The sequence below is a fragment of the Mirounga leonina genome, unplaced genomic scaffold (assembly GCF_011800145.1).
Source record: "Mirounga leonina isolate KUSES-001 unplaced genomic scaffold, KU_Mleo_1.0 Mir_53, whole genome shotgun sequence".
NCBI lineage: Eukaryota > Metazoa > Chordata > Mammalia > Carnivora > Phocidae > Mirounga > Mirounga leonina.
In genome coordinates, this window is record NW_023270807.1 from 67,432,916 (window position 1) to 67,451,017 (window position 18,102).

At 39.6% G+C, this 18,102-nt stretch overlaps 1 protein-coding gene across 2 annotated transcripts in view; it reads right to left on the minus strand.

Moving 5' to 3' along the window:
• Positions 1–1,264: 1,264 nt before the first annotated feature.
• LAMA4 (laminin subunit alpha 4) overlaps positions 1,265–18,102 on the minus strand; it is a 150,687-nt gene continuing 133,849 nt past the window's right edge. For both annotated transcript variants that reach the window (XM_034991869.1, XM_034991868.1), the window contains exons 30-38: positions 17,496–17,649; positions 13,049–13,236; positions 11,441–11,630; positions 10,510–10,665; positions 9,090–9,249; positions 7,309–7,439; positions 6,138–6,231; positions 5,560–5,679; positions 1,265–1,737 (exon numbers count right to left, since the gene is read on the minus strand). In XM_034991869.1, the coding sequence (XP_034847760.1) occupies positions 1,592–1,737; positions 5,560–5,679; positions 6,138–6,231; positions 7,309–7,439; positions 9,090–9,249; positions 10,510–10,665; positions 11,441–11,630; positions 13,049–13,236; positions 17,496–17,649 (1,339 nt within the window). In that variant the 3' untranslated portion in view covers positions 1,265–1,591. The remainder of the gene's footprint in view (positions 1,738–5,559; positions 5,680–6,137; positions 6,232–7,308; positions 7,440–9,089; positions 9,250–10,509; positions 10,666–11,440; positions 11,631–13,048; positions 13,237–17,495; positions 17,650–18,102) is intronic.

Sequence of the window (18,102 nt, forward strand, 5' to 3'; positions counted from 1 at the left end):
AATGACAGCCGACAATATATCCCTAACTTTTCTAAGTCTCAGGTTTCACATCTGCGAATGCCACCTCATAGGATTAATGTGATGATCAAATCAGCTTTAGCTTATCATGGAGTTTGGCATGCAGTAACTCCTCTATGAATTGATATTAGCTATTTTCATTGATATCTTCAACTTTATTATTAATGTACCTGAGACTAGAGGGTAGCAGGGGAATATATGTAGATATATATGTATATCTATCTATCTTATATAATAATTTACATGTATATTTTCCCCAAGGTCAGAGATTATTTTATTCCCTTAGTAATTCCTCAAAATATTTTATGCCCCCTTCCCTTGCCCCTAAAAGTTATTCCTTTTACATACCTTTATTCCTATTGCTGTGAGGGCCTATTTTCTCTCATTCTGTCTTCAATGTTGATTATCTTTTCATGTATAATTCTTTTATTTCAGTTTCTGTATTTTAAAATCACACCAGCTATTCAAGCCTATTTTTTCTAGACTATGAATATAGACACCTAAGAAAATCATGAAATTAGAAAATACTAGTTGTATGTGGGGAAAAATCTTTTAATAAAAGGACTTTTATACTTTTAAATAGCATTTTATGATTATGTCCTATTTTCTTTGCTGTAATGTCCTTTATGATTCCTATAGAACACCCAGTAATATCTTACAGGAGATTCCCCCTCGTGCTGTTTTATTTTTCTTTTATTTATTTATTTATTTATTTATTTATTATTTATTTAAAAGATTTTATTTATTTATTTGAGAGAGAGAATGAGAGAGAGAGAGAGAGAGAGAGAGCATGAGAGGGGGAGGGTCAGAGGGAGAAGCAGACTCCCTGCCGAGCAGGGAGCCCGATGCGGGACTCGATCCCGGGACTCCAGGATCATGACCTGAGCCGAAGGCAGTCGCTTAACCAACTGAGCCACCCAGGCGCCCCTTATTTTTCTTTTAAAGAAATAAGGGAAAAAAGTGGTTTAACTCATTTTTTCTTCTCTAGAAAAAATTAAATTATGCTTCCATTTTTCTAATAATTTGTTAGAAATTTACTTTATTAAACCTTATAACTGCAATAAACCTAAAATATTCTTGTTATACTGATAGATCAAACAAAAGTACTAAAAGCAAGCCTGCCATCTAATTCTAGATTTTATGTAAATTCGTAAATGTTTTCAGGATAAAGAAAAGTATACCTCAGATATTTTGGCGTAATTCAATTCAAAGTATCGTCCCTCAAAGAAAGATTAACCTGAGAATCTAGCCATACTTAAAAATGTGCGCCAGTGTTTATTTAGAATCCCTTCTATTTCGTTAGAAACAGGAACAGTAATTTCACCAGCAGGAAATAATACAATGCAAGTAAGTGTGACGCTCCTTTGATTGTTGTTCACTGCAGACATTTTGGATCCAAGGTAAGACTCCAAATGAGAAATGATAACGATCCATTCCCTGACGATTCATTTAAGTCCTGCTCAACTAGATGAAGGCTCCCACTGGGACGAAAAATGGCTGTTCCTCCTGGCTGGCTTTGCGTTTCTTTCAGTGCTCTAAAGAACTTTGTACGGGGGCAGCTTTGCTCTGGGTGTCAGGCTGCAGGACAAGAGTTGATGCTCACGGCGCCGCTGACCAGGGCTGCTTTGCTGAAGCTCACAGGGCGCCCGTCAATCACAAAGTGACGGATGCAGCCTGTGAAGGGTCTGCCGGGGGCCAAGCGTGGTGTCAGTAGAGACTCTGGAAAAAGAGAGAAATGAAAACAAAGATTGCAGGTGAGCCCTTCCAAGCCCAAATGTCACTCTGGCACAAATACACGTAACAACTGCTCACATCATCAAGATGATTTACATGTCAAAAATGGAATATCGTGATAATTTACTCATTTTCTCAGGAACTTTATCTGCCTTTGAAGTAATGTGAACATGTGGTAATTTTAAAGTTTTGCCATGTTTTCCATGATCAAAGTTCTGAGTGTATTTCAGCTATCTTCCAGGGCTGAAATTTCCCACTTAATATAAAAATTCAGTAGTGAATTTTCAGGATCTACCTATGCTTATGCTTTTTAGAGTTGTCTGGGTCTCACTTATTTTGTGTGATTTACTGAGAAAAGGGGAAGGAATTTTAGCTTCTACACTATTTTTAGACTTGGTTAATGTTTCTGTTTAATTTGTATCATTACCCTTCACCCTTAAGCCTCCACATTTTTGCCAAGCTCATAAAATATAATGAGAAAATAATGAATTCACATAAGCTAAATTTTAATTTTTCTGAGCTCAGGGTTTAAGGACTATAAATAGGATAATGATAACTAGTCTAGGCTTTGTATGTCGTATGCCAGGGGAACTTTCTCCCCTTGTCTTAATTAGAGATCTAGAAGAAGCCTTATGCTTATTAATTGTACATATACAATTAAATGTGTTGGATGATAGAAGCAATATAATTTAAAGCAATTTAGAGAGCTTAGAAATATCCTGGAATTAAAATCCATTTAGACAAAGCTTATTATTATGTACAAACAGCTATGTGAGCAGTAGCAGATAAAAGATGGAAAACAGTTAGAAATCACTAACTCAGGGAGGAACATAAAACAGAACAGCAAATTAAATATCATCAAGCAGCTGTAATAAGTTTTCTAAGCAGTGTAGATTAAGACTATGCGGAAGCTTTGTACTGAAAATAAATCATGGAAATCGCATTTCATATTTAGAATGATAATTATGAAGTGTTAGATTTGGAAGGGGCTGAGAGATCACTTCCCTTTGTCTCTACATCAGTATGACTATATTCTTCAAGGCTGCTCAGTGTAATTCATCATTAGAATAAAAATAAGTGAACAGGAACGAGTATAAGGGGCAGAAACATCTATTTCTCCTGCCCATTTTGGAAACTAGTTTTAGAACATGGATTTTGATTCTGTTCAAGCTCACCACCCTGTGGTTCATGGGGAACATCATCTAGAGGAAATAATTTCATATAGAAATTATGGTCTTCATAATTCACCACACAATTTATGGTAGGTAGTGGCAGTAAAGTGGCCCCAGAACCCTAAGTAACTGATTAATAAAATCAACACATGATTTTAAGAGCAAATGTTCCTCAGGTCAAAAGCTTGACTATATACAGAATAATGCAAGCTTTTCCGTAGAGGAATGATCAAATCTGTGCGTATGTGTGAACTACATTACCTTAAAATTTTTTTTTATTTCTAATTTTGATTTTTAAATTATACAGTAAAATTGACATTTGGGGAACATAGTTCATTAAATGCATTAACTTTTTATTGATAGAAATAGTATCAGGGTTCTGTGTGATATAAGAGAACTGGTTGAGATTCCAAGGGAATTCAGTGCCTATTATAGTGCCTATTATAAATTTATTTGTACCTAATTTCCTTCAGTTATTCTTTTTCATGCCTCAGTTTCTGATGTGATTTTAGTGGAGTTAATGTTGAACAGCTCAAAATGATGTAATTAATGACATTCATCTTAAATTATAATTGCTTTTGTTCTAGGCTCACTGGCATGGCTCCTAGATGGAATTAAAAGCTGTAACGGTGCAGTGGTTAAGCTCCCCCTGGCCCACTAGTCCCTGTGCGCTGGCTTGTAAGCTAAAATTGCTGTTCATTATATGTCTCAGGCAGGCTGAACTCGGCTTCAGGTACACCTTGCCCACCCAGTCTGTGGCGCTTAACAACTCTTGTAGTGGGAGGTGATGGCAGCGTGTAATGCTGGGACCAGACTCTGAAAACAAAAATCAAAGAGACAAATATTTGTTTGAATGATAGAGTAAGTGCTCTGGTGCAAAGTAAAGAACAAATGCTGTTAAGTTCCATGAAGGAGGGCCATGCTTGTTTTGTCCCTCTCTCGGAGCCTAGCACAGTACTTAACAGACCATAAATGTTTGTTTTCTGTTGAAAGAAGTCACGTTACCAGGCAGCAAGGAGTGGACTATTTAACTTCCATGAAATCCTCTGGTAAGTGTCACAAAAGGGCTATGCAAACATAGCACATTCTAGAGAGAGAGGGGCATGTGTGTGTCAGTAGAAGTCTGTCTGGGCTGAGTCCTAAAGGTCAATAAGGAATTAAACTGGGAGAAGAGTGGGAGAAGCTGTTCCTCAAAAAGGTACCAGGGGAGGAAGGCAAGAACATTTTTCCAGGAATTGAGGCCCCGTGTGTGATTTAAAGGCCTGGAGCAAGGTGGGCATTGTTGAACGTTGAGAGAACTGCAAGTCCCAGAAAGCGTGGGGAGACCCCAGAGGCAGGGGAAGGAGGGGCCAGAGGATCAAGGACCTTGCTGAATTTGATCCTGTAAGCTCTTGGGAACCTGTGAAATATTTTAAATCATGTTGTGGTTTCCAGGAAGAAAGCAATGTACAGAAATATAAGAACTGAGGTGACGCATCTTCCACACTGCCCACAGGATGTTCCGTGGCGGCCTTTGCTAGAATCCCTTTCAGAACTGAGGCCAGGAGCAGGAGGAGAGGACTGGGGGATGGAGATGGGCGTGGATAGTGGAAGTAAAGAAAAGGAACGTCTCAAATATTTCATCAGGGAGTTACTGTTATTGTCAGTGCTAGTATTTGAAAAATTCACATTACAAACAGGAATGCTTAGTTGCTACTATTTTGTGAGTACCCAATTTGATCTGTGCTTTCTCTCTCTCTCTTTTTTCTTACTTTCTTAATTGAATTATTACTTGCCTTTACATGGGTCAGTCTAAAATAATCTAGTTAGGGCACAAGGAAAAACCATGCCAAGTTTTTCCTTAAAATCACCACCAAATTCCAGATGTAAAAGCTTGGTTTTCTCCTTCTTATCTCTCTCTGGCTTTAACATTCAGTTTTTCCAAGTTAGTGAAATGTGTGCAACACACACTTTCAACACAGGTCAGGGTTCCTGCTCCAGAGGGTTAAAACAATTGTGGGGGGTCCATAAGAGTCTTTCTGTCACCACCCTGGATTATATACCATTCTTGGCAGATGAGAGCAGCAATGTTACTGATGATGTTTGCAGGATGGCATCTGGGAACCTCTCTTGGGGACTATCACTACCTCGGAACAAAACAACTTATGGTCTGCAGCTGTTTTCACAATTCAGACTAATCTTGGACAGGGAGAACTGTGGATTCCCTTCTTTCTTAGTAAGGAAGGGGAATATTTATCAGCAAACTTTTAGTCCTCCAAGATTCCCAGATCCTAGAGCAGTATTAGAAAATGAGTTTTCTTTGTGTTAGAGAAAAAAATAGTGTGTTTCACTACGTGGATGTGAGGATATATAAAGGGAAGAGAGAAAAAAATAAGCATATATGGCAAAGGGAGGGTAGTATCTACCAGGCAGGAGGATGAAGTGTAGTGCTTATGCGTTACTTTGTTTTAATCCTCGGATAAGGAGTCATAATCCCCAGTATACTTTTTCCTATGAAAGGACGTTGTATATAAAATCCTTTGAGTTATTAGGTGAATTATGAAAACACATGCTCCATTCTTAATACTATAATAACAATTGTAAGAACTTACTGTTTTTTGGATTTGGAAACATGTCCCTTTTAAAGAACTCTTACCTGGAACACCTCCAACGAATACAGGCTCCCTGTGATCAACTGGTTTTGGATTCAGGGGTCCAACCACATGGTTCACTTCAGAGTCCACATCCAGCTGAACCACATTGGAATCTCTAATAACTGAAATACCAGGAAAAGACTGGTCATAAATGGCACTGAAGTGATTAATTTTCACATGAAAGAGACTAATTTATAACAGTGATGGCTTTTATTTATTCCAGAATAAACGTCAGACTTTCTTCTATATCATTGAAAATGTCAGTGTCTAACCAAGCAATCCCTGTAACACTTTCCTTTGAAAGGGAGAATATTTAGGATACTCTGTTTTCTTCTTCATAAGTTATGCATTATTTTAAAAAACTCCCGAAGACTATTTTGACAGTATTCAAATTTTCAAATCACATATGGATTCGATATATACAGTAATATTTGATTCTCTTTTCTTGGCCACTTTTAGACTGTCACCCATCCCTATTTTATCATGTAAGTTAGAGTCTGAGTTCTTCCAAGCCGTCATTCCACATGTGGGGATGTAGGCTCACTTTATGAAAGAAGCCCAAGACACTCATTTTTCTTACCTGTAATTCTGTGCCATCTGCCATCACAGAGACTCTGCTTGGGCGTTACTGAGGTGGAAAAGTCTCTGATGCCATTGTTGACTTTCACTAGGACCTGAAAAAGACAGGATACGTTATATAGTTTCATTTTTCCTCATAGAGATAAAACTAGATTTCTTAAATTCACCGCAGAGAAACAATGCTTTATCTGCAAACAATTAGCTTTGCAATGTGAACGCAAGGGGTCACTCTTCGGTAGGCTATAGACAATAAACTGTTCCTAGGAGAGAGGACAGACTAGCTAGTAACAGGAGAGAAGCTGGGGGAGAGGAACAAGAGAATAAAATGAATGCCTTTAATTTTTATGGATTGAATGTGTTCTACAAAGCAGGTTAAGGTATTGGTGGGGGGCGTGGACTGTGGAGCCAGACTGCCTGGGTTCATATCCCAGTGCCCCCATCACCTCACCCTGCCTGTTTTCTCACTTGTGAAACCTACCTCACAGAGCCACTGGAGGGCTAACAGAGTCCGTCTGTATTTAGAATAGTACTTGACACACAGTGAGCACGATATAAGGATTTTATCATTATATGGTTTAAGAGTACCAGAACGCAAATAAAAATCAGTTCTATTAAGTTAGGGGCAGTAATGAAAATATGCTGCATTCTCCATAATATTTAGTCGAACACTTCAATGAATATTCTTTGGTCATACTTTTTCAGGATGAAAGTGGTACTTAATTATAACAATCTTTTTATTTCTAGCAATTGAAAATAATATATATGTGTATATGCATATATGTATATATATACACCTGGTATGCAAATATATTATAGATAGAAAGATAGATGCTTTAGTGTTTGTTCATTTTGATAGCTGGATGTGTTTGCTGCTCTCATTCGTTTAAAAATGTTTTCTTCCAATTCTTTCATTAAAACCTTTTAATTCCGTTGTTACTGATTTTTTTTTAGCTTTACCACATTTTCATGGCTCTTTGCTCTAATCGAATCAATTCTCAACATAGGAATCTGAATCTAAGTACTGCCTGCATTTAAATTTCATGTGTAGCTTCCCCATTATTTTCTCCCCCCAGGTAGGAAAGACTGATGGAATAACTCTGTGAAGTAAAAATGCTTCCGACCTAGCATTCAAGGGCAGAGAAGACAGACTTAAACAGTTTTTAACCCACTACCTGCCCCTTCTTCATGTGAACATTTAGGTACTCTCCGTTGACACTGTGGCCATGGACAAGGGTTCCGGAACTGCTTCTGGGACGGACTTCAAATGCAATCTCAAACTTCAGTCCAATATTGAAAGACTCATCTGTGGAGAGAAATATTAGCTCTTAAGAGCAGCAGCCTAAATTTTGTAACCGTGGTGTGATTTCGTAATTATACATTTTTATATTCGTTTTTTGAAAGCGTGACACCTTTTTTAATAGACAAGCCGCAAGTGGCATTTCCCACGTCAGACACACGGTGGAAAGCTCCGGGAGGGTCTGAGATAACTAGCACACCACTCCAGCGGTGGGCCGTGGGGTGGGGACAGCACGCCGAAAAGGTGCCGTGGCCTCTTTTCTCAGGGGAGGAGAAACCGATTACAACCAGAAGGACCGTTTACTATTTCACAAGCAAGGAGGAGAAAAGAGCAACCTGGGCAGAGGAAGAAGTCTGAACACGAGTGTGGAGGCCGGGATATTGGGAGAGCACTGTGGAGGCCAGCACGGCTGGACCAGGGCAAAGCGAGGCCCGCGAGTGAGGAAGGCCACAGGGGAAGGGCGCGCCTACTCAAGTATGGGAGGTAGACTTTATTTTGCCGTCACTGAGCAAGGGAGCTGACTTGATCCGATCTGTATCTTAAAATTAAGTCTTAATAAAGATCACTGGTGCCAATGCCGCAGAGCATTTCAGAGGCTCTTGCCATGATGCCGGAAAATGAATTCTTACTGAGAAGGGCTGTGCTCACTCCAGGAGCCGCGTTGCAAACCTGGGCATCCTAATAATATTCACTTGACATGTCTCCTTATCAATCACTTTTTAATTTTTCCTGCTATTAGTTAATGTTTATGGAGAACATAAATTGTGCAGGTTGCTATGCATTTCAAGCTGTCCGAGGCTTTGAGTTCTTATCACTGAAATCCAATGAGAGGCTGAGAGATAGGAGCGTAGGTGCTTTATTGTGGATAAAGGAGGAGAAAGGAAAGTAAAATCATGAGCTAGACAAAGAGAAGAAAGATGACCTCCGGTATTCTATTGGACATGGGGGCAGTTTGGGAAGCTACGCTTGACTGCATTGTCACGTCTTTATTCAGGGGATGTTGAGGGTTCCAATCCTGATGCCTTCCTCATACCTAATGTTTGCTCTATAGAGTATTTGTTGGAATGGCTTGGGTGGTGATTGTGTATAGTCTGTTAGGACTTTGTGTATTTATTTTTAGAACTATTATGTTCCATTACTTGGCATAGGGACTGACATGCCAGACGCATACAATAAAAACTTGGTTGAATGAATGAGAGAGTAATAGTTAAGGAGAATACAAGTCCAGAAATACAATTTCTGAAGGATGGGGCAGCAGAGCAAAGGGAGGGAGGGGAACTTACTTTGGGAGGGACAACGGATCACTCTAAGAGGGAGCAGAGAAAGACGAGAGCAGGGTGGCTCAGAGCTGACACAGATTAGACCACCAAGCAGCACCGGAAATCCTAAAAGGGCCAAGATGGGCTACATCTACACCAGAGGGGTGGCAGCTGTGGAGAAGCTCTGGTCAGGGAAAGCAAACAGGGATGGGCACGCCTGCCTGGTTGGGCGTGGCAGGAGGGGACAAAGGGGATCCCCTGGAAAGAAGCCATTTTCTAGGGCTGAGTGAGTTTGGCATTCTGACATTTTAACTCTCAGCCCAATTTCCCTGTCAGCCACCCCCAGGAAAGAAGTATTTATTTCATGATTCATGTTTTGTGCAGAAGTCACTGTTACCTAGAACCACGTATCCTCCTTCTGTTGAAAAGTAGGTCCCTGTTTCCATTGGACCTTCAAAACAAGGGGTCACGCTGAATGTCTGAGAAGCAGAGGTGATGGACGCCCCGTTGAGCTGAAGATTGCCGAGACAGCCACTGAAACTGTAGACCGAGTTGATCTGAGGGAAGAAGACATTTCTTAAAATCCATTTTCTCAACATGCACGGGTGCGCACCAAAGGGAAACAAAACGAAGGGATTCGAGTCCTGAGAGAAAGGACGCAGTCCCCTGTCTTATTTATCTAGCTGCCTGAAGGGTCAGTTGTTTTCCAGGTAGTTGCTGCTTTAATGAGTTCTTTGAAGCTGGGATTTTCTATTTGATAATGTCAGCCCGCAGTAATTAGCTATGAACATTTTTACATACACTATGACAAATAAGTTGCAGCTATGGTTTTGAAATTAAATATTAGAACTATCCTTGTTTGTTTTCCTTCAAGAATGACAGCAGGCCCCCAAATCACCTAATGCTGATGAGGGTAGCGAAGTTCTTAACCGTTAAATCTACCATGGTTAAATAAACAGCAGAAAGTTTGCATTTCTGGCTCCATTAACTGATCTTGTGGTTGAACATTTATCATACCTCAGGATGTGAAACTTGGGCCTCTTCAGACAACTGATTTCACACTGCTTTGGAAACCTTTCTTTTAAAGGAGTTGTCATGAAATTGGGGCTACTTGCCTAAAATCTCATTATAATATGCACTCCCCCTTTTTCTGCTTTATCCACATATATTGGGAATCTTAGAAATGCATCAGTTCTTTCGTGCTGAAGTCAAATCTATATTTATGTTAAGAAAGATTTAGTCCTTTGATGCATTCCCTTTATTGCTAAATATTTTTGTAAAGGTGCAATATTAACTTTTAAAGTACAAAAGTAACATGCTTTTTACTATAACCCCCACTTCTCCCCTCCCCCCAGGGGTAACTACACTTCCTTGCACATTTACAAATCGTGTGTGTGTGTGTATGTAGGAAACAAAAATGAAATCATAGTCTACAGAATGGCCCCAAAGTTTTTTGTCACTCAATGATATATAATGGAATGACATTCTTTCTTCTATTTTTTTTGTATTTTTTACACTAAAATCATGTGCACTTGCTGAACAAATAAGCATCTCCTTGAGACATAACTTCTCATGACAGTTTAGACCTCTGAAACTGTTTCATCTCATCTCTACCTTAGAATCAAAAGATCCCTCCTGACTTTGTAATGCCAGAGGGCAGACAGACATCCCCTGGGGCAATACTCACTTTGATAGCCTATATCCAGCGAAACTACAGTTCTATTCTTGCCAGTTTGCTGATGGTATAGCGAGGTCCTGGATTAAATAGTCTTCTGGCTCTAAAAGCCAGTGGCTCGACCTGGTCATGCCTGGCTTACCTGGACATTTTTCACGGCCCTTCCAGGAGCCACACCTCCCAAATAAATAGGACCCTTGATGTTCCAGGCAGCTCCACTAGGAGGAAGACTCTCTTCTAGGACTCGAAGGCCATCAATGATCAGTCGGCCACTGCTCTTTTCCCGAATAAATATCACCTGGATGGAGAGAAGGACAACAGCCCATGTCAAGTGCATCCCAAGATTCGGGGGAAGGCTCGGGTGCCTCTTCTCCAAACTTCGCTATTGCAGTACTGTGGAAAATCTATAGAAGTTCTTTAAAAAAACTGATCCTTTCTCTGAAGGTCAAGAGATTGTTTTTTCCTTTAAAGCTTGATTTAAAGCTACAGGCTTAATTTCTGGATACAGCTTACATGTATTTAGTAGAGTTCTCAATGAAGTTCTTGGCAGCTGGCCAGCCCACTTGGTTTCTCCCTCTCCTAAATTTATGGTGATTAATGCATCTTATGTTTCTTACTCTTTCCATTATGTAACACTGATTTGCTTCAATATTTAGATATTCTCCCTGTGGTATCCTAGCTTCCTAACAGATTTTTTCTTCACTTTGTATCTTCCATGGCTTAGCCTATAAAAGACACCCAGCAATTGTTGTTGAAATTTAGAAACTCTCAGGCAGTGGGAAAACAAGTGAAAAATTGTTAGAAATTAAACTTCAGGTTATGTTTGCCATTGGCCCTTTGGTGAAAATAATTACACTAAAAAAAATTACATGCAGCCTGTATCTCTTTTTAAATAATATGCTTCAAGATTTTTATAAGGAATTAAAAAAATTTTCTCAAAATTGAACTCTGAGCATATGGCAACAGAATTTTAAAATGGGTGTTTCTAGAGAGACCAATGGTGGGCATTAATGTCAGTCCATTTGACAATTGTGACTATTTGCTGGTAATACTCTTCTCTGCCTTCAACTCACATCATGCCACAATCCATCATTGTATTTCTCTTGGCTTCTAATCTTCAGTTTCTTGTGGCCAACATTAAACATGAAAACCAAACGGCCGTGGGCTAAGAATAGAGTCATGAAGTCATTCTCTTCTTGATCTGAGACATAGAAAATCATCCCATGGGAGGAACGAGTTTTCAGACGAATGGAGAACTGAGATCTGGTAAAGGAAAAGAAAAAGCTTACTATCCGTAAAATGAGACTGAGGGCTATCTCTAGTTTACCCACAGCAACATGGTGTAAGGAAGAATGAGTAGCCATTCTATCGAATCCCAAGCAGCATTACTTCTCATTATACCTTAGTATTATTCATGAATATTGGGAAAGCATGACTAACTCAAAAATGTAAATCTTTCCCTACTTCTTTATAGAGCAGGGCTACATTCCACATTTAAGGAAGCATTGTTTCACTTAAGGATCATAACGTGTCTTGCTTTGAAAATATGGTTGCACTGAGTTTGTTCATGAGGACAAAATACTAGTCCGTAATTAATGTGCATATAGAAGTTTGCATAGAAACAATATGATTTGTTTGCTATCTAAAATACAGGTTCAACTTGTCTTTCCCAGGAAAAATTAATCAGTAGATATCACAGGCCAAAAATAGCCATCAGAATGTGTAGGAATTAAACAACACCTTCTAAGCACTTAGCTCCAGGCCATATAGATAAGATACATTTATTAGGCTAATTTCTAGTTTGATTTAACTCTAAATTCTTCCCAGTGAATACAAAATACTGATACTGCCTGTTGGCAAATAGCAAATTAGAAAGCATTAGAGGTCACTTACTGACTCTACGGATGTTTGAAAGAGATTTAAGACCTATATAAGAATATTTGGGTGCTAACACTAGAAAAAGAAATCTTCAAAGTGCTAAGTAACCTGGAGATTTGCAGAATACTGGGAAGAGGTGCTGGGTTTTACGGATAGCTTGAGGGCTAGCTGAGATACAAGTGGTTTTTGTGTTTTTAGTGTCCTTATTAACCTTCCAGCGGTTCAGAGGCACCCCCATTTTCTTTTTTTTTTTTTTTTTAAGATTTTATTTATTTATTTGACAGAGAGAAACACAGCGAGAGAGGGAACACAAGCAGGGGGAGTGGGAGAGGGAGAAGCAGGCTCCCCGCAGAGCAGGGAGCCCGATGTGGGACTCGATCCCAGGACCCTGGGATCATGACCTGAGCCGAAGGCAGTCGCTCAATTGACTGAGCCACCCAGGCGCCCCCCATTTTCAATTCGAAAGCAATTTATATGGGGGGAAGGAAGGTAATATCAAGGTTAGATGATGACTCATTTGAAATGTGCCCCATGTTCCTTTCTTTGATTGCCTTTCCTTTTTGATAAAAATACAGCAAACTCCTAGGAGACTGCTGTTTTATGCGTCTTACTTTTGGGAAGAAAGTCGCAGAGAATGTAATATATTGGAAAGTAAGAATCGTAGACTATTTAACATTTATTTTGGTGATAAAATAATAGGATTAAGCGGCACAGAAAGGAAAGATCACAGGAAAAAGATGGCATGTGGCAAATTAAGTCCAGCCATGGCCTAAAGTTTCTGGAAGGATAGTGTGTTACTTTACTTTTCACCAAAATCTCCTTTTAAGTGTTCAAACTCTTGGCGGCTGTTGGCTGTCCCTCCATACTGATAGGCGTGCTCTATTGCTCTAGGACTGTTGGAAAGGTGGCAGTAAGAATCCCTTGGAACATTCCTCTCTGGGAACTTCAGGCTGGCAGGATCCCCCGAAGGTGCATCTTTACTTTTCTCTCCCTGTAAGAATAGGAAATAAATCATATTAAGGGATAAAACTGATATACTAGTAGCAAGCGTTCCTTTGTGATTTCTTTATCATTAATAAAAATAAAAATAAAATAATACTGAAAATGTATATTATTTGTGCATTTTCCATTCATGAAATATTAGGCTCCTCTCTTTCCTTAAGCAGATGACAGCAGGAGCTGTAGTATTAAAAAAACAAACAAACAAATGAAAACACAGTATGTTAACAAATCCAAAATTCTAGTCTGTGATAGTAGAGCAGAGCTAACCTGAAGCCACAGGGATAACTGTTCTATCATTTAAATTAAATGCACATCTTAGCCAATGGTGACAAATGGTAATATTGACAATAAAATAACCCTGTGGAATCAATCAATAAAACCCTCATATCATAGACAACAATATTTCTTTAACACACCATTATTATTTATATAGGCTTTTACTAACATACTTAGAAATAACACCTTCAAAATATTTAAGAATATTTTTGGTGATAAGTAGTAAACTTTTATGTGACAGGATATAGAACAGTTACCTTGTGCTCCTAAAATTGCACTGCTGATTTTAAAATTAAGAGCTGTGAGACTATAGGCTAATATTTCATGGTTACTTAGTCTTAATTTTTGAAGCAAAATTAAAGTAAATGCAAATAAATCTAATCATCCCGTCATTGTATTCATTTATCCAAGCAAATATTTATTGAATACCTACTAGGTAAAAATGACGTGGAAGGAAATGAGTATTTCTGCATGCCCTCCACGGGCAGTGTGTGATGGGGAAGAGAAAGGTGAGTGAAAGGTGAGTTTCTTTTTTTTTAAGGAACTGAAAATTGATTTGGAAAAACAGGCAAGTAAATAGCAAACTGGAAGACAGGCTGTTGCGAGACAGAAATGACCTTTGATGACTTGCTGGAGGATGGGGTTTTGTTTTTCAGGAGGGGGGGGTGACAGATTGGTGGGGAGCTAGGGACAGTCCCCAACTCTGGCGGCTCCTCTTTCTTTCCATTGCTATGGAGAGGATCTCACTGTTTCTCAGTCAGCGCATCCACTTCGCTATGGGAAGACAGCAAGCAACTGTGAATCAACTGCAGGGCTCAGCAAAGCTGGGGGCTACTGGACTACGAGGTCTCGGTGACCAGCCCTGCCTTCCTCTGCTTCCGTGTGGGAATCCATAGACTAGGACATGCCTCTTGTGTGCTGCAGAAAGTAATAAACTCTGGTATATTTATATGTGGCAACCACTCTAAATCCTCTGTGGATATATGCTCTGAATAATAATAATAATAATAATAATAATAATAAAAGTTATAATTTAATTACTTCACTACCATATAACACAGAGACTCAGTTTACTATCCTAGAATAGCTGTATATGTGGGATTCTGAACCCTACGAGACTCTGACTTTACCAGTGTATTTTTTTTCTCTGAGGGTCTGTTTCTTTTTCTTTCTTTCTTTTTTTTAAGATTTATTTATTTGAGAGAGAGAGAGTGAGCACAAGCAGAGGGAGGGGTAGAGGGAGAGAGGGAAGCATGCTCCCCGCTGAGCAGGGAGCCCAAAGCAGGAGTTGATCCCAGGACTCTGAGATCATGACCTGAGCTGAAGGCAGAGGCTTAACCAACTGAGCCACCCAGGCACCCTCTGGGGGTCTGTTTCAATGCAGTAAGATTCTTTTGTTTCACGTAACAGCCAAACTAGTTGAGCTACTTAAGCAAAAGAGGGCAATACGTTATAAGGATATGGGAGTATCTTACACAATCCAAGGGAAGATAGTACAATATAGCGGGGTTCTACCAGGGGCAAGAATCAGGAATTGCAAAGCTAGGAAGAATCGAGGCACTCCTTTTCCAAATGTTTCTGGTATCTCAGCTTTGTTTTTCTCAGACTGCTTTCATTTTTCTTTCTCTGCAGGACAGCTTTCTGCCTTTTTCTCTTTCTACATAGCAGGTTTCTTTCTCTGTACATGATTAACATAGAGCACTTAGGCTTACATGTTTTCCATTCAATGACCAGCCTAGACTAGTGTCTCTGGGTTCTAAGTTTCTAAGGAAGGGAATCTGATAGCCCAGCTTAGTTCACATGATCTACCCTGGTCCAAACATCTATATCCAGGTAGATGAGGTCACATACCTAAAATACTGGGCTTGCCCTGCGTGTAGGGAATCCATTCTCAAAAAAGGGAGCGGTTGGCTGGATACCCCAGAATGATGTCTATTATATAAAATCTTCATTATCACATGAAACACCACATGAGAAACTATGTCCCTAATTAAATTTAAAAACATAAAAATTATGAAAAATTTCCAGGCTAGAACATAGGTGGTAAGACAGGTATTATGTACTCATGGGGGGAGTAGAAATCAGAGTTCCTTTTTTGGAAAGTAGTTTGCCCTGACCCACTAAGTTTATCTCTAAGAATAGTTTGTAAAGATTTATTCAGCAATGCAATCAAAGACTAATGTATGATGATCTTCACCCATGAAGGGAGAAAACTGGAAAGCACTGAAAGTCTATTAATGGTTAAATAAATTAAAATATACACATAAAATGAAATATTAGGAAGTTACTACGAAAATAAATTATTATAAGCCCAAATTGCTATGAATCGGCCTTGATAAAAATTTACATCAGCGGCCACACATTTTTCTGGGTAGCTAGTCCATTAGATTGGCAAAATTATAAAAATTTGATCATATCCAGTGTTAGCAATTGTGAGGGACAATAGGTTCTTTCAAATGCTGTTCACAGCAGTGTAAATGAGTATTGCCTCAATATTGACAATGCACATTCCCTCAAGCCAAGCAATTCTACTTTTAGGAACTGATCCACCAGAAACATTCACAAGGTTCTACAGAGATCTAACGGCTAATATTCATTGAATGTTTTGCTCTATGCCAGGCTTCTAGGGCATTTCATGCATCAACTCATTTAATCTTTATAACAACCCTATGATGCAGATAGCTAAATACGTATTAAACACCTATTATGTGCATTGTTCTAGGCTCTTAGGACACATCAGTGAGCAAATAAAAAAAAGGGAGTTTGAATTCTAGCAGAGGAAATAGAGAGTAAATGCCAAACATAAGAAATACAGTCTATAATAAATTAAAATGTGAAAAGTGCTATGGAAAAGAGAACAACTAGGAAAGGCAAAGGCGATGGGTAGTACTGGGGGAGGGCAGGAGGCCGCTGTGGTACTAATTAGGGGGTTAAGGCAGACCTCACAGAACACTCGAAGGCTGGGCAATCCTGGAAGGAAGAGCCATTCCTGCAGATGTTTGGGGGAAGAGTGGTCCAGGCAGAAAGAAAGATCTTAGGGCAGCAGTGCACATGGCTCGTGCTATTGTGGGCAGAAGAGTGAGTGAGGGAAAGGGGCCCAGATAATATAGAGCCTCTTATGACATCGTAGGGACTGGAGCTTTTCTTCTGAGTGCAGTGTGAGGGGTTCGCTTTGAGCAGGGGAGTACCACAATGTGACCTATGTATAAGCATGTGGCTGTTGCCTAGGGGACAGAGTGTCAGAGAAGCTGGTGGAAGCCGAGAGGCCCGTTGGGAGCCTCTGCCAGGGCTCAGGTGGGAGACGGCGGTGGCCTGGATCAGGGTGGGAGGAGCGGCATCTCAGTGCCTTGTTAAAATTGGACCAGGAAGATGGGTGGGGAGGATTAGCCCGAAAGAGTGGGAAGGAATTGAAAGTTTCATCTGTAATGAAGGCCGCTAATGTACGTGCTGGAGGTAAATGAATGAGAAAAAAACAGTGGTCAGGGAATGCAGTTTAAGAACTCAAGATTTTGTTGGTGGAGCAGCTCTAGTTGATGCCACGGATCAGCCGTGCCTATGAATGGTTGAAGTGAAGGTCAAGGAAGGAGGGGAAAGCAGGATGAGATCAGAAACTTTAATAATTTCCAGGCCTGTGACAGAAGCCCGAGATCGTTACACAAAAGCAAGTGATACTGAGAATTACAGTACTAAATAATACATATTATATATACAAATGGTTGAGTATGGAGCAATTTCAACCATTGTCATGAAAAGCACTGGGCAGTATGGAATAAAAGCTGACTCAAACTGTTTCTTTGGGAATAAAGATTGATACGCCAAACTGATAAACAACAATATCAGATACTAGAAGAATCCCACCTTTCATATGTACACACAGTTGCAAACTGGAGTGAATTTTATGAAGCATCAGTGTCTAGATGTGTGCATGGAATGCGAGGGCAGTTGAGAATCTGGCACAGCATTATCATTTACCTTTTTATTCTGACTTGTTTTAGGCTTTGAGGAATTCTTCCTTTTTTTGTAGAGGAGGAACAAAGGCGAAGACTCAATAGGACACTCATAAAGAGAAGTGTGGACCTTTTCCGAATATCGCTGGAAATCTTCGACCTCCACATCTCTATCCAACCTATGTAGCAGAGGGGAAAAAAAAAACCCTTAAAATGTTGTTCAGAATTACATGATGAAAACTACGGAAGTGGAAGAATTTGGCAATTAAAATTGTGTGTGTGTGTGTGTGTGATGGGTCTGTATCTATCAACCACTATCTTAAGGAGAACCTTTTACACGACCATTTAACAATTCATGGATAATTTTGCCTGGCAGCAGCCCATTCTGACAGACGAACATCTTTTCCCTCGCCACACTCTGGATGATTGGTACCGCCTCCGTGTTACTCGATATGTATTAAGTTTCTCCCTTGCTTGCTCTTGTACTCAGGGAGCATTTACTGTCTTTGTTAAGGACCTAGATTAATGGCTTTGTTTAAAGTGATGCATTAAGAAGAATTTCTTAAACCTCTAACAAGGATTTGGGTATGTTACTCTGTGTTACACCATTAGTAAGTACAGATATAATTGCA